The 23022-nt window shown below is 53.7% G+C and overlaps 1 protein-coding gene across 4 annotated transcripts in view; it reads left to right on the plus strand.

The window, feature by feature from the left end:
• Positions 1–907: 907 nt before the first annotated feature.
• The window catches only part of EBF4 (EBF family member 4), a 58108-nt gene continuing 35993 nt past the window's right edge, over positions 908–23022 (plus strand). For 3 of the 4 annotated variants that reach the window (XR_006215562.1, XM_042980768.1, XM_042980771.1), the window contains exons 1-6: positions 1446–1582; positions 11605–11761; positions 11982–12045; positions 12198–12253; positions 13884–13957; positions 15068–15136. Coding sequence is in view for 3 of the 4 variants with exons in the window: in XM_042980768.1 (XP_042836702.1) it covers positions 1446–1582; positions 11605–11761; positions 11982–12045; positions 12198–12253; positions 13884–13957; positions 15068–15136 (557 nt within the window). In the remaining variant the exon portion in view is untranslated. Of the gene's footprint in view, positions 950–1445; positions 1583–11604; positions 11762–11981; positions 12046–12197; positions 12254–13883; positions 13958–15067; positions 15137–23022 lie in introns of those variants that run through there. The other variant, XM_042980770.1, reaches the window with a different exon arrangement.

Here is a 23022-nt window from a genome sequence, read left to right on the forward strand (position 1 = left end):
AGCCTAAGAGAGAGAGGGAGCTTTGAGTCCTAGGCTGAGGTCACACCGAGGTCAGGTTCGCCAGGGGGAAATACAAGGAGGACAGCAGGGTGAGCAAAGAACAAGAGTAAAAGCTTGGAGGCGTCGGAATGAGCAGCAAGTGCAGGAACAGGGTGTCAGCGCGGGGAATACGGCGGGTACTCGGAGAGGGAGGTGAGGCCAGAAGCCCGAGCTCTGTCCCGCGGCGACCCCGAGGCGGCGGAGCTTTCTGAGGGCGGCGTGGCGCGCTCCCCGGGCTTTGGCCTGGCTCCCTCGCGTCGCAGCCCCGTCTGCCCCCCAGCCCGGGCCTCCCGGGGCCCGCCCGTCCCCCGCGTTCCTCCCCGCGGCCTCGGCCAGGCCGCAGCCCCCAGCCCCGGCGACCGACTCGCCAGGATCCGCCCCACCGCGGCGGCCCGGGCCCAGCCGCTCCTCCCCCGATGATGTCACGTCCCCGGCCGCCCCTCGGCCGGCCGCGCCGCCCCGCCCCCGCCTCCCCCGGCCCCCAGTCCCCTGGGCCCGCCCGCTCCCGCCATCCCTCCTCCCGCCTGCGCTCCCTCCCTTCGACTCCCGCTCCCCCGGGAGCGGCGGCGGCGGCGGCGGCGGCGGGATGGCCCGGGCCCGCGGCCAGGCCCCGGGGAGCGGCGGCCGGCGGCGGCCGCGGCGGGGCGGCGCGGGAACCGGGCCCCGGGGGGAGTCGGCCGGGCTGCTGCTGCTGCTGCTCCAGGTGCTGCCGCCCGGGGCTGCGGCAGGGCCGGGGCGCCGGGGCACGCGGGGAGCCGGCGGCGGCGGCGGCGTCTGCTGGCCCGGCGCTGCCCCTGCCTTTCCCCGGGACGCGCGGCTGCTGCTGCTCCTGCCGCCGCTGCCGCCGCTGTCGCCGCCGCCGCCGCCGCCGCCGCCGAGCTCCGCGCCAGCAGCCTCCGCCTCCCGGATGGTAATCAGCGCCCCGCGCCGGCGCCGCGGGCGGGCGGGAGGTGGGGGCGGTGAGGGGGAAAGGGCGGGCGGCCCCGCGCCCCCGCCTCGCCGGAGGCAGCTCCCGGGGCGCTCGCCCCCCCCCCCTCCGACGACCGCGGCCCTGGGCAGCCGCCAGAGCGCGCCTCTGGGGCGCCTCCGCGCGGACCGGGTGCCGGCTCCGCTCCCGCCCTCCCCGCCTCGCTCGCAGTCCGCCCGCCGGCGCTCAGGCCGCGGGGGAATCCCTCCATCTCCCCGCCCCGCGCCCCGGGAGGGGAGGGGACAGCGCCGGCGTTCGCGGACCCGCTTTCTCCGAGGGAGCGCCCGAGAGGCGAGCGCGCACTGAGACGCGGGGACTGGGCGCTGCGCTGAGCTCCCGGAGGCGCCCGGTGCCGTCGGGTCGGGCCGAGCCGAGACGCCCGCAGCCGCGGCGGGACCGCATTCCCGGCGGCGGGGGCTCCCACCGACTGCGCGCCCTTATGTTCCCCGCGCAGGACACTCTGCCCCGCGGCGGGCTGAACCTGAAGGAGGAGCCGCTGCTGCCCGCCGGCCTGGGCTCGGTGCGCTCCTGGATGCAGGGCGCGGGCATCCTGGACGCCAGCACCGCGGCGCAGAGGTAAGCGCTCGGACGCGACCCAGTGCGCTCGGGTTGGAGTGCTCCGCGCCGCCTTCGCTCAGCCTGCTGAGCTGCTGGGGCGAGGGGTGGGGGGGAGCCCCCAACTCTGGACAGTGCCGGCAAGCTCTCCTGCCCACCCTGCCCCGAGTGCTTCTGCTTCCTCCTGAGGCTGTGGGGCGGGCCGGGGCGGGGCTTCTGCCCCCTCTGCCGCGGTCCCGGCTCTGATTTCTGGTTTCTGACTGTCGCTCCGGGGCCGGGCGGTCCACGGCTCTACAGTAGAAGGTATCCCCGCTGCCTGCTGTCCCTGAGCCATGCCCCACAGCCACCGGCCGTCAAGGAACAGCCAACCCCTCCTTCGTGGGCAGTCCCACTGCCTCTCCTTGTCCAATTCCGCGGCTCTCTGCCAGGAAAGGCACAAAACCCAGCCCCCTTTCTGCTTTCCCACGCCCCTCAGAGTTGAAGGAGGGGGGTGTGCAAGAGCCAGAGAAGCGGCTGGGGGCTGAAGAGTAGGGAAGGAGCGAGGTGGGCAGTCGACTTGGCTTGAATGATTGGGGCTGGGGCTGGGGCTGGGGCTGGGGCTGGGGCTGGGGCAGGGCGCTCAGGTCCCGCCTCTCCTCAAAGTGGTTTCCTGGTGGTCCTGGGGGAGGCAGAGGGTCCCTGGGAACCCAGCACCCATGCCCATCTCCTCTGACGCCTTTGCAGGAGTATGGGCAGGGGGCCTGGGTGGGGAATGGACTCCTGGATCTGGGAAGGAAGTTTAAAAGGTTTGTTGACCTGTTCCTCATAACACCTGGACCGCGGACTTGTTGTGCCCCTGCTTGTGGGCGGTGCGTGTGTGTTGGGGCTGGGAGGGGGATATTAGCTCTCCTACCGGGAGTTCTCAGTGGTTGGGACTAAGGAGGTGCTGCCTCTGCACACCCCCAGGGCACTTGGGAGCTGGGCTTCCCAGGGGTCTGAACAGCTACTTGTCCAGCAGCCTGAGGGGATTCTGATGGGGGGGGGGCGCCAGGGCAGAGCAGGTCTGGCACCCTGCCCCAACCTTCACATCCCCAAGCCTGTTCAGGGGACACCAACCCGAACCTCAGCCCTTACAGACACACACCTTGTTTCATGTGTGAAGTGAGCCCTGTGTTTCTGCACCCCTGTCCTTTCCTGATTGTCGGAGGGAGTGCTGGGTGGGGGGGGGGGGCGGCTCTCTCTGGAACTCATCTCTTCAAGAGGAGAGGGTCTTGCCGATGAATTAATTTACATAGCTTTCCTCATGATATAACTATATTTCAGAAAAATGGGTAAGTAGCAAACCAAAACCCACCTGTTCTAATACAACGACCGGTAACGTTTTAGTGTATTTCCTTCCCATCTTTTTTCCCATTCACATTCCCCCCGCCCCCCGGGCTGTGTATACAATTCTGTATCCTGCCTGTTTTTCTGTTGGTTCTGGTTTTTTATTTAATTTGTGGTGGTCCATTTCTTAATGGGGGCTCCCTCTTTTTCTCCACCATCGGCTGTGGTGAGAGCTCCTTGTAAGAGTGGGTGAAGAGGTCCAGTGGGGCCTCGGGGGTGTAAGTCCCTTATTTCTCTCCCACCTGCCCCTCTGCATCTGTCTCGAGCCAGCAGATTTGATGAGAGGGAAGCAGATGCACAAGGAGGCAATGCACTTGTAGCCTGTGTAGTTACAGAAGTGCAGGGATGAGGCCCTTTGCCAGGGGATCCGACCAGCAGGGGTGTCATCTGCACGCGGGCATTCTTGAGTGGTACTGAGGTGTCCAGTCTGAGTCCCCAGGGCCACATTGCTGGGACTCAGTAGGCTTCCCCAGTTTGGCGAGGGGGCATTTCTTCAGGCCTGGGCTCCTTCTCTGCAAGTCCAGAGACTTCTGGGCCTCGGGGCACAGACTGGGAGCCCCTGCCCCCATTTGGGGGACTCTGGGCCACCTCCTTCCACAGGGGAGCACGCTGAACCTTTCTCCTCATTCTTGTAACAGCAGCCCGTCTCTCCAGTTTGTGTCTTGGTCCCCAGTCAGTCCTCTGCTCTGGTCTTTCCCTCCTGAAACAGCAACAACCAACCTTCCTTTCTCTGCCCCTGCCTCTTCAACCTCTGCCCAGCTCCGCCCCGTCGCACCTCTGGGAAACGTGCCCAGGAGCACTCTTCCCCAAGGCTGCTTGGGATCTGACAGTGTCCTTGATGCCTCTGCCCCACAGCCCCCTGATTGTCAAGGCTTCTAGACGTTTCCTCACAGTCAGAGGTCAACTTGTCACAGTAGCACTCCCTTGCCCTCCACGTCTTTCCTCCCAGGTTTGAAGGTTAACCTCCCTCCCCCCCCACCTCAGCCTCCTAGCCCACTGCTCCAGGCCCAGTCTCTCACCCCCCCCCAAATCATCTACCATGCCCTGGGGGGACCAGAGCAATATTTCCAAAGAACTTTTCTCCACTCTGTTCCTCTCCAATTAAAACCTCAGTCACCCCTACTTCCTCCCAGGTATTCAGCACTCAAGGCTCATCTCCGTCTGGCCCCAAACTCCCTTGGAGCCCTTGACCTGATACATGGCATCTAACAACGCCTCTTGAAACAGTTCCCCTGGCCCCAGCATGCACAAAACCCACTGAATAAAGTCTTATGGTCTCGGGGACCACCCCTCACCCCAGCACCTCCAACATTTGCACCCTCCCACCCGGACCTCAGGCACAGTTCTTAGTGCTGCCTAAGGATACTGGCCGCAGTATCAGTCAGCCTGTGCCCCTCCAGCCTGTGCCTTCCTTTAGGGCCAGGATAGTGGCTTATTCATCCTGGTGTCCTCAGCACCAGGACAGGCTAGAGCAGTCAGCAGGGGGGCCGACGAGGATCTGCTGAAGGACACAGGAGTGGATGTTAGAAAGTTCCCAAATCCCTTTCTGCTGGGCTCTCCTCTCCACGTCGGTGGACCCCAAGATCCACCTGACTCCAGGAACCGGGTACTGGGACAGCCAAATTGTACAGAAGGGAGGGGTGGAGAAGGCCCAGAACCTGCCCAGATGGGTAAGGAAGGCTCTCTGCCAAGAGGAAGGAAGTCCTGAGCAGAAGAGGGGTAGGGAGAAAAGAGGGGCTCCGTGCCCTTGCCCTGGAGAGGCAACAGGGGAGGGAAGGGAAGTCGGGTGCAGAGGGCTGGCAGGAACTTCTCAGTGGGGAGCTCTGTGCAAGGATTCCTGGCCAGCGCTGTGACTTCATCTCTAAGCCGCAGGTCCCAGCCCCAGCCCGTGTGCCCCGGATGACCCTGCAGACCACGTCCTCTTACTGAGGTGTGCGGCCCCGGCGGCAGCCCAGGGAGACCCCTGTGAGACCCAAACCCGCCCTCCCCCTTGAGCTGGTCCCAGCACACAGGCAGGCCCTGAGAGGGAAGCCAGCTGGGGCTGCCTTTCCTGTAAGCAGCTGCAGGCTGGCCTCCCTGCTAGGAAATGCTTTTGTTTGCTTTAATAATTAATAGCCGCTCCTCAGCCTGGGACCTGGCAGGCAGGCCTGTGGGTGGGTGGCGAGGGAGTGGGCAGAGAGAAGCAGGGTGGGCAGCCCTACAGCTGGAAGGGTGGGCAAGAGGAAGGGTGGGAGAGCTGGCCAGTGAGACCCCTTCCCTCCCTGCCCCCTCACTGGGGGACCCCCGGTGGTTGAGACATCTTCCCATGGCAGGTGAGCCCTGCCGATGCCGCAGCGGGAATGGGGATATGAAGCAGTGGAATGGGACAGTGGGAGCAGGGGATACGAAGCAGCCCCAAAGCCTCCGCTCCCGCAGACCCCTCTGGACACGGTTCAGAGCCTCGGGGTCCTCCCGGTACCCACACCGTCCAGGTGTGTGCGCCCCCGTGAGCTGCCGCTTTTATCTTCCTGTTTGGTGGCACAGCTGGGCTCTGGGCATGTTGGGCCGGGCAGGGCGCAGCCAACAGATCTTGTGCCGGCCCCAGCGTGATGGTTATCAGCAGTCCCAAGGGGCCCCGGGGAGGTGGGGGCCTGCAGGGAGCAGGGCCAGCGGGACACTTGGAGGAAGAGAGGACGCAGAGAAAGGAGAGACCCATGCAGCGGTGCCAGGATAGGGAAAAGAAGAACTGCGATTAGCAGAGACTTTAGGGAAAGGGGAGGCAAAAGGATGAGATACAGGAGACATGCTTTTTGTTCCACACCTCCTGGGGGAGGGCAGGTTAAAAGCCCCCCCCCCACCATTACAGATCCCTTCGGGGCTTGTCCCCATTTCCCCAGCTCCCCAGATTCCAAGGTGGATCAGGCCCAAGCCAAGACATTGCTCAGAACTTCGGCCTGTCCAGGCGGGCACGAGTGGGGGGGAGGCGGGAGGAGGTGTCTCTGGGGAGACGCCAAACTCCAGCCTCGGCCCCTCGTCCTCTGAGGGTTTGGGAGGCTTGTTTTAGATTGCTCGTGTTTATTATAAGCGTGTAGTCAAGGACGTAAGGAGCCCCAGGTGACCTCCCGAGGAGACAGCTGAGACTGTGAGATGCTCTCTGCCCTGGAAAGCTGTCGCGGGGTCCAGCAGCTGCCTCGAGAAGGGTGCACCCCACTCAGCCTGGCCAAGGAGCATCTCCAGGGGGCCGCTGTGGCCCCAGCAACGGCAGCCGGACAACTCTGCAGCCCCCAGCGTGTCCCCGCACGCATCCCCCACGTGCTTTAAAGCACAGGCCACCTGAATGGCCCCAGCTGTGAGGGTCAGGTTGTCCTCGGGGTCAGCTTGAACCTGGATTTCCTGCACAGTGCTCAGGAAGCCCACGCGCATCTCTGCCTGCTACAAAGCAGGTGTCCTCAGACCCTAAAGGAGCCGCACCAACCAGAGCTCTTCTGTCCCAGCCGCCTTTAACTTCTGGGCTGTTTCCAGAACAGAAGCTGGCAAGGGGGCGAAGTGGGCCCTCGCGGGAATATGAAAACGAGCCCTTTGTCCCCCCACATCCGGGGTCTTGAGTACAAGAGCAAATGCCCCGCCACCTCAGCCCACTCCAGAGTCGACAGGAAACTGTTCTGAACATTTTGTCGAGAACAGTCTTTTGAAGAAAGCCAAGAGATGGGTAATTCTTTCTGGAGCCTCACAAAAGTGATCGACGTGGCTGTTTTCGTCACTCAGCTGCGTTTATCTGAAAAAGGCGCCCATGCGGCATGCTCTGTGCACTAACGATGCTAAGTGAATGAAATGTCTCTGAATTATAGGCTCCGGCAACACAGGCACCAGGTGAGCCAGTTCCTAGGCCTACCCGCCAAGTTGCACTCAGTCCCTTGGGCTGTAATTTTACCGGCTTCCAACACACCGAGGGCCTCCCGATGGCTGGTAGTTGGTACCCCAGCCAAATCCCCTCCGGACCCTTGGTAAAGGGTCTGCTTCCCCTGCTGGCATCTGCCTCCCGGAACCTCCGCAGGCTGCCAGGGCCCGCTCTGCCCGCTTGCGCGCCAGGCCGCAAAGTACCTTAGAAACGCTGCCCCGGGAGCCCTCAGCCAATGTCTGAAGTTGGTGGTTGACTACCCCAGCTCCTTCCTCCAGCCCTCCAGCAGATAACTCTGCAGCACCTGTTCGAGACTGTTTCCAGAGCTCCCAGCCGCCTGAGCCGCAGTTGCCCAGGGCAGTAACTTGTTGATAAGGCACCCTTTAGGGAGTGCCTTTCCCTCTCTCATTCCCCAGCCTGGCCAAGTGTTTCCTGGAATCACTGTTTGCCTTTGAAGCCTTGCCTCTCCAGACTTCAGGGACTCTACTCCTGCTGCCCTTCTTTCTTGTAGATAAAGGATTCATGCCTGTAGTTTCCCCCCACATCCCGGTGGCGATCTTGGGCAACCCCATCTTGGAGACCACAGAATCAGAGACATTGGCCTTCATCCACATCCGTCTGTCTCTAAGCCAGTAAGAGAGCGGACAGTGGCCCCACCTCCCACCGGTAGCCCACCTGCACCCAGCAGGGGCTCTCAGACCTCTCTGCACCCTTGCCCCCCCATGTCTGTTTTCTGAGTTTGAGTCAATCTCTCTTTTCTTCCTTTGTGTTCTTTCATCTTGGTTTGTTTCCTCATTACAAGAGCAAAAGTCTCTCCTGACCCCTCCCACCCCTCTCCCTTTGGGGCTTGCACTCCCACTTCGGGATGTTGATTGGTCACCTCCTGCGTGTTGGGGGTGCAGGGGGGGGCCAGGAAGGAGAAGGAAGGATAGTCCAGACCTACCTCACGTTCTTGCTGATGTGCTGACCCTTATGTCATTCTCTGTCTCTTGCTCATAGGAAATACCGGAATGCCTTTAAAGTAAAACTTATTCTATTTCACCTTGACCCTCTCACATGTCCAGCCAGAGTATGAGCAGGGTGAACTGCAGACACTCACAGACCAGGAGCAAGCCCTGGGTGTGCCCAGCAGGGGTCTCGCCCACTCTGCAGTCCTCTCCGGGTCTGCAGGGGGCTGGAGCTGTTCCTCATATTGTTCTGTCCTTGTTCACCTGATAGTAATTCTGTCGGGAGCTGTAAACTAGCCACCTGTCCTACTGTTTTGCCTGGATGTCTGTGAGCCGGGGAAGAGGCGGGTGCCTCAGACCTGCTAAGCAAGGTGGGGAAGGGATGATGATGCTGGGCTGCCCCAGGAATGGAACTGAACCTGACCCCACTTTGGGGTAGGGCACAGGTACATGAGGCAGTGCAGCTGCTCTGTGTCCCCCAGCTGGCAGCACTGGGTGCTGGTACACAGGCCCCAGGCAGGGGGCAGAAGGACCTGCTCTCTTCTCTCTCCCTGGGTTTCCTGACCTCTCTCCCCAGGAATCCCCTCTTGGATGGAGGGCAGCCCCGTGAAGGGAGTTTGGCTTGGGACTTGGGCCAGACTTCCTAGGTCTGGTCCTTAGAAGCCTGGCAGGAGCTGGCAGGCAGCCAGGACCCGGGACTGACTGACATTTGCCAAGAGGGATGGATGAGAGAGACGCATGCCAGCATCATTGATTTACTCTTGGCCTGGAAGTGCAGGGGTGTCTGTGAAGAAAGGGTACACTGAGTGGTCTAGGGGATTGCGTTATTGCTGGGCATCCACCCCTTGTCTGTTAAGGCCCCTCTCCTTGGACCTTCCATCCCTGCTGCCTGAGAGCCTTCTAGACACCTTCCCTAGGCTAGCTGACGGAAGAAAGGGCACAGTGATGGGGAGGGCTCCACAAGCCCACCCTTCTGCCTTTTCTCCCCTCAGGTGGTCCTGGAACCTGACCCTGGGAGCACCTCCTCCCACCACCCCTAAACTGGTCCTGGGGTCAGGGTTGCTGCCTCATTAGCATATGCATCAACAGTAATCAAGGGCCTGCTGTGATCAAAGCTCTTCGGGCATCCCTGCTTCTGGCAAATGGGAAGCAGGAGGGTCAAGGCCAGGACTTGAAAGGACAGTCAGCCTGAAAGGGAGGGGAGGAGAAGGCTGAGGAAATGGGAAGCTGGAGGGGGAACATCCCTGCAGAAAGGGACAAGCGGTTGGTGAGGAAGAGAAGGTGTGGGTGGCCCTCCTCCAACTCCTTGATCAGAGAGAAAGAAGACCATCATTTCTGCCTCTGAAATCAGCATTTCACATGGAACGGTGAAGCTCTCAAGTAGGCTTGAGGAGGTGGAACACTGGTCCTTTCATTGTATTTACCATAATATGTAGAAGGAGGGACGCCTCGGTGCCTCAGTGGGTTAAGCGTCCGACTCTTGATTTCGGTTCAGGTCATGATCTCATGGTTCGTGGGATCTGGGCTCGAGCCCCACATAGGGCTTTGAACTGACAGCACAGAGCCTGCCTGGGATTCTTTCTCTCCCTCCGTCTCTGCCCCACCCCTCCCCGCCTTGCGTGTGCTTGTGTGCACAGTGCCCTCGCTCTCTCTCAAAATAAATATTTAAAAAAATCCTGAATATATATGAGTAAAAACATAACGAGGCTCTCAAGCCAGGATATCCCAGATATTATGGTTTTGCAAGAATATCCCAGCACCATCACCCTCATCCTATCGGCATCCCTGGGGCAGCTTCTCTTTCCCACCCCACTGCACCCTCCCCACAGGCATCATCTTCTAAGCCCTGCCTGGCTTCAGAACCTTCTGGTGGCCTTTCCTTGTATTTGTCAAACCACATCCCTCAACATCCGTTATCTCACACAGTTTCTCAGAGTCAGAAATCAGGGGGCAGCTCAGGGCCTCTTATGAGGCGGCAGTCATCTGAAGGCTTTGCTGGGGCTGGTAGATCTTCTTCCAATGTGGCTCATTCACGCTGCTGGCAAGCTGAGGGCTGGCAGAAGACCTTGGGTCTTCTCCATGTAGACCTTCCACATGGCTGCTTGAGTGTCCTCACAAGATGGCAGCCAGCTTTGCCCTGTGTGGCTGATCCAACAGAACGAGGCAGAAGCCACGGTGTCTTTTATGACCTAACCTTGGAAATCATATGCTCTCATTTGTGCTGCATTCTATTGGCCACACAGACCAACCCTGATACAGTCTGGGAGGGGACTACACAAGGGCGCGAATGCCAGGAGGAGGGGATCATGGGGCACCATCTTGGCTACCACACGCGGGAACGCCAGCCTGAGTCAAGTCAAGTAAGGTCCGTTCCTGGAGGGTGTCCCAGGGCCCCCCACATACACTTGTGCACGCCACGAAGCCTCATTTCCTGGTGACTGTGGCCACAGCCGCCTTTTGGAGAAGGAGGATCTGAAGCTACGAGAGACCCAAGGAACACTCTTTTTAAGAGTGGCCCGGAGGAGAAAGTCTAAACTCCATGGCCTGGTTTTTGTGTCTCCGCAGTCTGGCACTACCAATGCAACTTTTCTTCTCTTCACTTCACTTTCTAAAATCTAGAAATCTAGGGGCGCCTGGGTGGCTCGGTCGGTTAAGCATCCAACTTCGGCTCAGGTCACGATCTCGTGGTCCGTGAGTTCGAGCCCCGCTTTGGGCCCTGTGCTGACAGCTCAGAGCCTGGAGCCTGTTTCAGATTCTGTGTCTCCCTCTCTCTCTCTGCCCCTCCCCCATTCATGCTCTGTCTCAAAAATAAATAAACGTTAAAAAAAAAAATCCAGAAATCTAAAATCTAAAATCTGGTCCAGTGACACCAACCCTCACACCTACAACCATTTCTCATGCTGTTTGTTCTACCCCTTGGCCTGCTGCAACTGTCGAGCTCCTAGTCACTCCTCAAGAACCAGGGGAACAGCCACCGTCTCTGTGAAGGCTTTCCCTCACCTCTCACAGACAGAAGTGATTTGCCTCTATAGATTTTTTGCATAGTAACATCTTTTGGGGAGTACCCACCACTGTGCCTTGTGCTATAGCTCTCTGTATCTGTCTTCCCTCCCTTCCAGGCATTTAATTCTGGCCCCACTCAGTGCCATGCGTCCAGTGCTTGGTACGTCGTTGAGGCTGAGGAAATACTTGATGAATAGGGCCTTTGTTTTCCCTCTGCTCTCACCCAGGCCTTGCTTCTAGGAACCGTTTCTGATGAGCCAGGAGAAAGTCTGGGCAAGGCTAGACCAGAAGGTCCTTCTGCCCAAGGGAACCAGCGTGTATCTTTCCCAAAGTGTGAAGGCAGGTCCCTATATACCTACGGAGGACACCCCCTGCCTTCAGACATAGCCCAGGTTGTGGGCTGGGCAGATTAGTGGTCCTGCACCAGTTTCATGTCACGGGCTGGGGTACAGTGGGTTGTTTGTTCCAGAACCTCCTAGCTGCCCCCTGATGCTCTAAAGGGCAGTCACAGGAGCCTCTGGTCAGTTAGATTGGCCGCTCATATATGTAGTTTTAGAGATCAACCTTTCAAAATGTGGGGCCCAGGGGAAATCTGCCTCCACTGCTTCCTGCTGTGACACTTGTCGCCAGCAGAGCAGGCTAGGGTGACCGCCGTCTGGGGAGCCCTGTCTAGAACTGAGATCTCTGGCAAAGACAAGGGTGGAATGGGCCCATCCAATCTAATTTCTTGCCCAGACTCTTGCCATGTCAGACCCATGTCCTGACCAGCACACCTTCCTGGTCGGAGGCGATGGGGTCTTTCTCTCCGGAGGGCACTTCCGGTGGTTTTCCAGCTCCTTTCCTCCTCGCAGTGGCGTGGGCCTGGCACGCGCACATTTTGAGAAGCAGCCCCCCTCCAACCTCAGGAAATCCAACTTCTTCCACTTCGTGCTGGCCATGTATGACCGGCAGGGGCAGCCTGTGGAGGTGGAGCGCACAGCCTTCATCGATTTCGTGGAAAAGGACCGTGTGAGAGGCTCGTGGGCCAGAGCATGGGGTGGGGAGGGAGGGCTTCCCGGAACCCCCTCCCACTGGGCCGTTGAATAGGATAGCCCGTGAAGGGGCGGGCAGAGAGGGGGGTGGAATGGATGGAAGGGAGGGAGAGGGAGTGGGATGAGGTGGGGGGGGTTGAGGGGAGGCTAGAGGATCCACGTGAACACTAAGCATCCTCCCCATCTTGTCCCTGCAGGAACCTGGGGCTGAAAAGACAAACAACGGGATCCATTACCGCCTCCGATTGGTGTATAACAATGGTGAGTGACGCCCAGAGGAGGTCTAGGATCCCTGAACCTTGTGTGACGTAGAAGGCCCCATTCCTCCGGGCAGAGGAGGGCCTGGCTCCAGGTGGGGAGGGTGTGGCTTCATCGGAGGCCCCAGCAAGCCCTCTCCACCTCCCCACCCTTAGGACTTCGGACGGAGCAGGACCTCTATGTGCGCCTCATTGACTCCATGTCCAAGCAGGTGAGCCAGCCCAGGGGATGCTCAGGCCCATCCCGCCCTCCTCTCAGACCCCATTTGAGTGTGAATCCTCATCCCTGCCCCCGCCTCCCCCATGCTGCTCCTCCCCACTGGTCCAGCCCCCACCCGGCAGGAGGGTGTGCATGGCCTTGCCCTGCAATCTGGAAGAAGATAATATTTGTACAAAGGCTCTTAGGTTGCCTCCCCTAGAAGCCCAGCCTAGAGGGGCATTCAGGTGCATGGGCTTTATTGGGGAGCCGTGGAGAAGCACTCAGGAGAAGGGGAGAGAAGGAAGCAGGACAGAGAAGGCTGAGCGGGGCTCAGCAAGGACATGGTCCCAGCTGGAGTCTAGCCTCGGCCTGATGGAGTCTAGCCTCAGCCTGATCCACAGGGAGCTCTAGAGACGAATGGCACCCGAGTTGCGCCCCCTTGAGGCAAGGAGGCCAGGATTATGTACCCTGTATCAGTCAGTCGTTGGCTGCGGACCACTCCCAAGGGGAGAGTGTAACTTTTGAGACATTTCCAGGCTAGGCAGCTCCTATGTGCTGAGGGCAACTCTCAAGAGAAAGCCCTTAGCAGCCTACACTAACCACAGCTGGGGGATGGGAGCACTGGTCCAGGAAAGGGGACCGGGTGGGACTCCAGAGCTTCTACTGCAGATCCTTAGTGCCTTGCTGCCGTGGAAGGTCACAAGAGGCTCAGAGGCCAGCATAAGGAGCTTGGGGAAATTGAAATCTGAGTCAATCCCTGTGGATCCTGCCAAAGGCAGGGCCCCAAGACTCAGGGCTTCTTCAGAGAAGTTGTGAGTGCTGGTAAGGAGCAGGGTTGTGTCGCAAATGGGCCAGTCAGTGGCCTGGAATGCAAGGTGGAGACGGGCTTTCCCACAGTCTTCAAGTAGCCTCCACCCAATCCCCGGGCAGAGGAAGAAGTGGTTTATTTCTAGAAAGCCTGCGGTCACCGCGGTGTGGGAGGCAGACCAGGCAGTGTGGCAAATGGGACCGTGCAGGGGACAAATGTGGAAGGGGTTGGAGGAGGTCCAGAGAGACAGGGACCCCGCAAGTGAGGGCTGGCCGGGAGGCACAGAGGGTTAGAAAGTGGGAAGCCAGAGCTGCAGTTTATGAAGCTCGCACTCCCTGCTTCGGGGCAGAGTGGATGCTAGGGGACCCATGGGGAGGCTGATAGAACAGTGCAAGGGGGACACATGGGCCTGGGCTGAGGACACGATACGGAGAGCCCAGAGGGACAGTGCCTCTGAGCAGGAGGCAGAGGTCCACTAGGGGCATGGAAACAGTGGAGGAAAGAGTGTGTCTACCCCACCAACAACTTGACCTTGGTCCTTGTGGTCTGGGGACATCCCGGCCTCAAACAGAGCTGGCTCTGGAAAGCGCGGCCTGTGGACAACCAGAATCTGTAGACCGACCTCGTGACACTCTAGCCCATCCCGCCCCCCACTGTAGTGGTCCTGATTTGGCCCAGATCCCAGCTCCTGCTTTGCCTTCTTGGGCTCCCCAGAGGCCCAGAGCAAGTTGGAGGGCATGATCTTCCCTGGGGGCAGGGCTCATCTCTTCCCTCCACTTGGACTTGAGAGGAGCCTCCTTCCCCTCGAGCCTGTGCGCTCCCCCTCTCCCCCCAGGCCATCATCTATGAGGGGCAGGACAAGAACCCCGAAATGTGCCGAGTGCTGCTCACTCATGAGATCATGTGCAGGTGAGAAGGTTTGGGTCACTTGCACCTTGCCCCTCGGTCCCCACCAGGCCCTGCCCCTGACCACTGTCACCCCCCTCCTCCTCCTCGCAGCTCCCTAGGGAAGCCGGGTGGGGGAAGGCGGTGAGGGAGGAGGGAGGCCCTTGAGCACAGTGCTGGCTGAAGAGAGGGTCCTTGAGGCCCCATTAGCCTGGCCTGTTTATGTGGCTTCGCCAAGTGTTTTTGTAAGAGAGGCCTCCTGCCACCACTGGAAAGCTTAACTAATAAAGCTCAGGGGAGGCTTGCTGGGGGGAGGGGGGGGCAGGGTTGGGCCTCCCGCATTAGCTCAGGAGCTAGAGAGAGGAAACTTTGCTGCTTCCTAGGTGAACCTCGGGGTGCTCCCTCAGCGGGGTGGGGAGGGGGGGCGGGGCAGTGGCGGGGGTGGGCACAGCTCTTGGCTCCCCTTCCCTCGTTACCCCAGAGCTTGGCATTTCTAGGCAAGGTCTCCTCCGGAGATGCCAGTCATACAGGGTCCTGAGAGGCAGTTCTTCATGCATGGAAAAGAGAATAGTATTCAAAAATCTGGTTGGGACACTGGCTACCTTTGGGAAGAGTAGTGACAAGGAAGAGGCATGAGGGGGTTTCTGGGGCTCTGATCACATCGTCACATTTGGTCTGGGTGCTGGTTGCATGGGTGGGTTCACTTTTTGAAAATTTATGAGCTGCATGCTTCCAATTTGAGCTCTTTTCTATGTGTATAAAAAGTGTCCAGAGAGAGAGAGAGAGAGAGAGAGAGAGGGAGAGACCCTGTAGGTGGCCGGCAGCCTGCTTTTCCTGCATCCGCCAGAAGCAGCATGCCATTGGGACAAGGGTTCCCCAGCCAACCTTGCACTCAGGACTGGGCTCTCCAGGTCCCCACGAAAACCCTTCCTTCTCCCCCAGGCTCCTGGGAATGAGTCCCCTGGACCAGGGATTCCATAGTCAGAGACAGGACATCAGTATCCTCATCCTGAAGCATGTGTGCGAACTGGTGCGCGCGTGCACACACACACACACACACACACACACACACATACACACACCCCTTCTCCTTCCCTCCCTTTCCTCCTTCCCTCTCTCCTCATCTTCCCCCAGCCGGTGCTGTGACCGGAAGAGCTGTGGCAACCGGAACGAGACACCCTCTGACCCGGTCATTATTGACAGGTACAAGCTGGAGGCCCTGGGGGGCCAGGGCGGGCTGGGTTCAGCCACGGGGCATGGTGGCACACCCACCCTCCTGTTGGTGGCTCTAAGCAGAGACGAACTGTCAGACTCCAGGGAGCTGCCACCCCTGGCCTCTGAGCGAAGCTCCCGGTGGTAGATTTCTGGGGTTGGGCCTAGGAGTGTGGTCCCTGTGGAAGGACACCACTCTGGGGAGCCGGGGGTGGGGGTGGGGGCTGGAGGAAGTGAACCAGAGCCCAGAACATGGGCTGGGAGGACTGAGGGGCTGGCAAGAGAAAGGCAGGGTAAGCAGGGTTCCAGTCCCCCATCCCATTCTACCCCTGCACTGCTTGACTTGACATCTCTAAACTTCCGTTTCCTTCGTTTGAAAAGTGGGGACATACTTGCTGGGTTTCAGTCACAGGATTGTCAAGGTGATACGTGTAAAGATGCATGCTGCCACCACGATGTTTTAAAAATTATTTTGTTTCTTTTTGAATTATTCTCCTTATTCTCCTCTCAATAGATAACCATTCACAGGAGCAAAAATTCGGGTTTAAAAGAGTTTATGGGGAGGGGGAAGGCTCCCACCTCTGCGTCTCACCCATCCATTGCCCTCCAAACAAGCAACCGTTATTAGCAGTTTCTTGGGCATCTTTCTTGAGATAGTCTGCACACAGATGAGAAAATGCAGATACATATTCTTTTTGTACCTTGCCTTTTATGTTTATAAAAACAGTGGCACACCAACTGTACTTTTCAGCTCCTTTTCTCTTCTCTAAAAAAACGTGTGTATCCGGGAGGTTCCATCAGGACACAAGAAGTCTCCTTTCTTCTTTTTTGCCACTGCAAACTATTCCATGGGATGGAAAAGCTATAATTTCTTATAGTCTGCCATTGCTGGACAGTTTGGCTGTTTTCGTTCCTTTTCGCGGATAAAATATTCTGCAGTGGCTTACTTTCTCCATGTGTCACTTTGCACATACATGCATTTATATGAAGGATACTTTAAAAGCAGCACTTCTGGGTCAGGGGAGATGTGCATTTGTAATTTTTTTAATGTTTATTTATTTTTGAGAGAGAGAGAGAGAGAGCATGAGCAGAAGAGGGGCAGAGAGAGAAGGAGACACTGAATCTGAAGCAGGCCCCAGGCTCTGAGCTGTCAGCACGAGCCTGATGCGGAGCTCGAACTCATGAACCATGAGATCATGACCTGAGCTGAAGTCAGACGCTTAACTGACTGAGCCACCCAAGCGCCCCTGCATTTGTAATTTTAATAGTTATTGTCAATTTGCCTTCTGTGGAGATTACACAGTTGGTATTCATACCAGCAGTTTTGAGAACGCCTGTTGCCCACCCTCTGGCCAATTAAATATGTTGTTTATTCATTCAACAAATATACATTTTTTAATATTCACTCTGTGCCAGGGTCTCTTCCATATTCTGTGGATTAAGCAGTGACTGAAACAGACAAAAACGCTTGTGTTTATGGGCTTATGATCTAGCAGGGGAGGTGGACACGAACTGAATGAGTGAAATGGATATTATCTTAGATGGTGGTAACGGCTAAGGAGAAAAAGCAAACGTCACGAAAGATCAGAGAGTGCCCAGGAAGGGGGTATTGCAGTTTTAGAGTATTTAAGGAAAGCCTCGCTGAAAAGATGACATTTGAGCCAAGGCCTGAAGGAAGTAAGGGAGTGAGCCATGTTTGAATCCAGGGGAAGAATATTCTTGGCAGGAGCGTACCTGATGCATTTAAGGAGGAGCGAGAAAGCGCAGGTGACCGGAGGAAGAGGGACCATGGGAGGAGGTGGTGTCAGAGAACCAGCAGGTGGGGGAGGAGGCGGGCAAGACCATGCAGACAGGGCCTTGTAGGCTGCATATAGATCATTATAAGGACTTTGGCTTTTATTCTGAATGGCATGGAAGCCATGGGCGGGGGATAGGGGGGCAGGCAGGAGAGGTTTGGGAGGGGAATGAGATGACCTGATTTATATTTTAGCAAGATCACTCTGACTCGTGTGTTGCAGATGACCCGCAGGAGGCAACGGGGGAGGCAGGGAGTTGAGTTACGAAGCCAGTACAGTTATCCAGGTGAGGGTAAGCGGAGGCTGTTATAGACGGGGTGTTAGGCAGGAAGTGGTTGGATAAATTTCATAGGCAGAGCTGACAGGATCTGTTACGGGAGCAGACACAAAGTGACACAGAGAGAGGGGAGTTAAAGACATATCCAAGATTTCTGAGCTGATCAGCCCGGAAGGACAGAGTTCCTATTTCCTGAGGAGAGATTTCAGGACGAGTGGGTTTGGGAGGAGAGAGGTCAGGAGTTTGGTGTTAAGATGTTTGTTAAATGTCCAGGGGGGTTGATAAGCAGCTGAAAACATGATGATGGATCTCAAGGGAAAGGTCCAGGCTGCAGATAGAAATCTGAATGAATGAATGAATGAATGAATGAAGTCGTTAAGAGAATCAATGCTGAATGAAAATAGAAGAGGTCCAAGAACTGAATCTGGTCTATCCAGTGTTTAGAGGTCATGGAGATGCAGAGCCAGTGAAGGAGAACGAAAAGCAGCAGCCAAGGCAGTACAAGGAAAGTCGGAGGAGTGGAATGTCCTAGAAGTCTGAGTAAGAAAACATTCCAGGGACACCTTTGTGGCTCAGTCAGCAGCTAGCTCTTGATTTCCACTTAGGTCATGATCTCATGGAGACTAAGAATTGACCATTACATTTAGCAATGAGGGGGACATTGGTGACCTGAACAAGAGCTATTCCAATAGAGTGGAGGGGCAGAAGTCTGTTAGGAGGGTGTCTGAGAACGGGAGAAGAGAGACTAGAGGCAGTGAACAGAGGAACTCTGGTTTTGCTCTAAAGGGATCAGAAGGGCGCCTAGGTGGCCCAGTCGGCTAAGTGACCAACTGTTGGCTGATTTCAGGTCATGATCTGGCAGTTGGTGGGATCAAGCCTGAGGCAGGCTTCCCTGCTCAGAATCTCACTGCTTGGGATTCTCTCTCTTCCTCTGTCTCTGCCCCTCCCCTGCTCTCACATATGCATACCTGCACTCTCTCTCTCTCTCTCTCTCTCTCTCTCTCTCTCAAAGTAAGTAAATAAAATACTTTTTTTTAACGTTTATTTTTGAGAGAGAGAGAGAGAGAGAGCGGGAGACAGGCAGAGAGAGAGGGAGACACAGAATCCAAAGCAGGCTCCGGTCTCTGAGCTGTCAGCACAGAGCCTGTTGCGGGGCTCGAACTCGCCTGTGAGGTCAAGACCTGAGCCGAAGCCAGATGCGCAATCAACGGAGCCAGCCATGTGCCCCAAAACAAACATTTCTTAAAAATTAAAATAAAGAAATCAGAGAAATGAAAAGGTCAAGAAAAAAATACAGCGTCTTCATATGCTGAAGAGAGAACCCAGTAGAAAAGGGGGAAACGATGCTACAGGAGAGATAGAGGTGGAAATTGCTGAAGCCATGTCCTTTAGTCAGCAGAGGACATGCGATCCCATGCATGGGTGGAGGACTGGTTTAGCTGGGAGCACAGACAGTTCTCAATGGACAGAGCAAGGAAGTCAGAGAGCCTGGACCCGGAAGTGGGCAAATCAGGACATCTTCTTTCCTGATTGCTTTGTTTTCTCAGTGCAAGGGGAAGCAAGGTCAACAGTGAAGGATAAGGATGGAGAAGGAGACAGTAGGGCATGAAATAGTTGTCCAGGAGGATGAGTGAACCATGGAAACGTCATGTGATTACCAAGCAGCTACGAAGGGCCTGCCTCAGGTTTATGGTCATAAGTGAGAAATTTCTCCAGCCACGCTAAACTACATGAGAGGGCAGGTGCAGAACAGGTAAGCGGTTGTGTAGAAGCAGAATTAGGGGGTTGCCAGGTGAGTGTATTGAAACCCGAGAGGGCAAGAGAGCGAAAAGAGTATGCAAAGGGCGTTTACGAAAATGGAACCAGGAATTTAAGCTAGATAGGGAGAGGAATATGGGCGGGTGAAGAGAAAGCAAGATACATGGCATATAGGTTCTGATGGGGCGAAACAATTTTTTGGAGTTGAGGTACCAGAAAGGGGTTGAGCTGGAGGTTAGAAGATGGTGAGACCGTGGGTTGTCCGTAGGTAGGATTATTCAGGGATTACATTTATCAGTAAGATGTGGCCAAGGGAAGGTAGAGACAAGGTCACCGGAGGAGTGATGCCCACGGAATGCAGAGGAGAATGTCTTGGAAGAACTATCTATCTATATTGATACTGAAACCACCAAGCGTTATGACAGGATCATTGTCCAAGAGTTTGTGTAGTGATGCAGCAGTAAAATCTTCAGGGAGTAAAGGCAAGTGATCTTGGGGTTGAAAAATGCAACAAGCAGTGGTCACTATATGTATATATTTTTTTTAAATCTTTCTCTGTCAGCAAAGGGTATTGGGATATCCTGGTAAATTTCATTTCTGTCACTCTGAGGTTGAACATGGTTTCAGGTATCTAAAGTCTATTTGTATTTCCTTTTCTGTGGACTATCTGTTCATATCCTTTGCTTCTTTTTCTTTTTAAAAAAATTTTTTTAATGTCTATAATGTATTTTTGAGAGAGACAGACAGGGCACAAGCGGGGGAGGGGCAGAGAGAGGGAGACACAGAATCCGAAACAGGCTCCAGGCTCTGAGCTGTCAACACAGAGCCCGATGTGGGGCTCAGACCCATGAGCCACGAGATCGTGACCGGAGCCGAAGTGGGATGCTTAACTGACGGAGCCACCCAGGCGCCCCCTTTGTGTATTTTTCTACGAAGGATTGGCTTTTGTTATTGATTTGTAGGAGTATATGTTAAGGAAATTAGCCCTTTGCATGTGTCGCTCTTTTTTCTTTCTAGTTGATTGTTATCTTGTAACTTCTTATGACGAAACTTGCCCAACCGCTCAATCTTTTAAGTGCTCTGGATTTTTGTCATCGTTAGAGAGGCCTCTGTCACACCAAACTTATTTTTAAAACTGTATCCTATGGTTTCTCCTGGTACCTTTATGGTTTCATTGTTTACATGTAAATATTTGATCCATTTGAAAAAATAACCAAGTTCTTGTGTCCCATATAATACATACAGAAGAAAAATATAACAAGATAGAAATTATGAGGCATAATGATCAATGTACACCTGTGAACCTACCAACTAACTTAAAATTAGAACATTAAAAATACTATTTTTTTAAGTTTATTTATTTATTTTGAGAGAGAGAGTGTGAGCCTGGGAAGGGGCAGAAAGAGAGAGAGAGAGAGAGAGAATGAGAATCCCAAGCAGGCTTCACACTATCAGTGCAGAGCCCGATGCGGGGCTTGAACCCACGAACTGAGCTCATGACCTGAGCTGAAACCAAGAGTCGGCTACTTAACTGACTGAACCACCCGTTGCCCGACATTAGAAGTGTTACTGAAGCCTTTGCTATCTCACACCAATGCCTACCCCTCTCCTAAAGGTGATGAGTAAATGAACTGTGGGTTTATCCTGAAAATACCTAAAAAATATCTAATAGCTAAAAATTAGATTGTAAACAATATGTTTAGTTGTGCCTATTTTTAACTTTATAAAAGTGATATCGCGTTGTAGTAGTCTTCTAAAATGTTCTTTTTAATTGTGCGGTATTTAGCTATGGTTGGCTGTGCTTTGTTTTTGCTGTTAGAAGCAAAGCTGCCTTGAACATTCTTGTCTGTCTCTCCTAATTCGAACAGGTGCAACAGTGTGTTTAGGATGTCAACCTCAGACTGGATCTGCCAGGTCATAGGGTGTGGATGTGATTAACTTTAGGAGTCAAGGTCAAAGCGTTTTTCAAGATGGTTGTCTTGAGTAGTGCTCCCAGCCACAGTGATTGAGTTCCTATTGCTCTCCCTCCTCACCAACACTCACTGATGTCAAACCTCTTTGTGTTTGCCAGCCTAGTGGGCACACAGGGAATTATGTGGGAGCTTTAATTTGCATTTTCCTGATTACTAACGAAGTTGAGCATATTTTTATTTGTTTATTGGTATTTGCATTACTTCTACTAAGTATATGCTAAAGTCTTGCCCATTTTTCTTTTTGAATTGTTCGGGTTTTTGATATTGATTTTAATGGTTCTTTATGAATCCTAGATACTGATCCTTTATCAGGAAGGTGTATTTCAGGTATCACAATGTAATTGAATTTATCAAGATTTTTCTCATGGTGTTTACTCTGTGTTTTATTTCAGAACTCTTTCCCTATGCTGAGTCATAAAGATATTCTTCTATATTTTCTTGTAAAGGTTTTACAGTTTTTCATTTTACAATTAGGTTTATAATCCATGTGGAACTAATTTGGGGGCATTGTGTGAATTAAGGAGTCATTCTAATTACTTTTATTTATGAATCACTAATTACTCTAGTATCACTTATTAAATATTTCATCCTTTCCTACTTAGCTGCAGTATCATCTATATTTGAAATCAGGTTTCCTTCTATTTGTGGGTCTGTCTCTAGACTCTTTGTTTTATTCCTTTGATCTGTTTGATAATCCCTGTGCTGACATCATGTTTTTTAATCACTATAGCTCTACAATAATGGTATAAACAAGTGTGTAGGGCAAGCCTCCTACCCTCTCTTGTTCTTGAGGAGAATATTGCATATTTTGGCCTTTTGTGTTTCCATATAAATTTTAGGATCCACTTATAAAATCACTCACACACACACACACACACACACACACAGATCTTTGGATGCCTTGGTTAATATTACAATTAACTTGTACATTAATTTGGAAGAGAATTCACATCTTTATGCTACTGAATCCATATCCATGAATATGGTTTCTCTCTCCATTTATGTATATTTTCTCTAATGCCTTTCAGTAAAGTTGTATAATTTTCTCAATAAAGACCACATATACTTATTTTTTATTTATTTACTCATTCAATAAATATTTATTGAGCATCTACTATGTACCAGGTACTGTTCTAGACTCTGAGAATACCAGAGTAAACAAAGCAGACAAAAGTATCTGTACTCATGGAGGGAGAAGACACAGGGAAGATAGGCAAAAGCAGTAATTCTGAGTGTGGTAGAGCGTGATATGTGGAAAAAAATAGAGAAAAAAAACTGATCAGGAATTTGGGGGTTGGGGAAATGTGATTTTTAAATGGAGTGGTCACAGTAGGCCAAATTGAGAAAGTGGAGTTTGAGGAAAGATTTAGAGATGAGAGAATGAGCCATTCAGATGTATGAGCAGCTTATTTCTAATACAGTTTATATTTTGTTGCTATTACAAATTATATCTTTTTTTATATTTTCTAACTCTTTGTTGATAGTATAGAGAAATGCAATTGGTATTTGCATGTGGATCTTTGTCTTTAGATTTGTTTTGCTTTTTCTATATAGACAGTCGTCTTATGCAACCTTGACTGTTCCTTTTTCTATTCAATTCTTACGTACTTTTTTTTCTTACTTTATTGCACTGGCTAAACCTCAAGTACAACACTGAGTACAAGCAGTGGCAATGGAATTCTTGTCTTGTTTTTTATTTTGAAGAAAATGTTTCCAATGTTTTACTATTAAAAACATGGTTAACTGTAACTATTTGGTAGTATATTCCATCAGGTTAAAAAGTTTGGTAAGAAATTTTCGTTTTGGGAGGCTTTTAAAATCATGAATGGATGTTGAACTTCACATGTTGCTTTTCTCTGCATGTACTGAGTTGATCGGATAGCTCTTCTCCTTCAAACTATTAATGTGCTGAATTTCATTACTGGTTTTCCTAATCCTGAATTACTACTGGTAGAAATCTAACTTAATAATAGTTTACTGTCTTCTCTATATGCTGCAGGAATTGGAATTGTTAATAATATATTTAGAGTTTTTGTATTTATGTTCAACAGCGATTGACTTGTAATTATCTTA

Source organism: Panthera tigris, chromosome A3, assembly GCF_018350195.1.
Source record: "Panthera tigris isolate Pti1 chromosome A3, P.tigris_Pti1_mat1.1, whole genome shotgun sequence".
NCBI classification, from domain to species: Eukaryota; Metazoa; Chordata; class Mammalia; order Carnivora; family Felidae; genus Panthera; species Panthera tigris.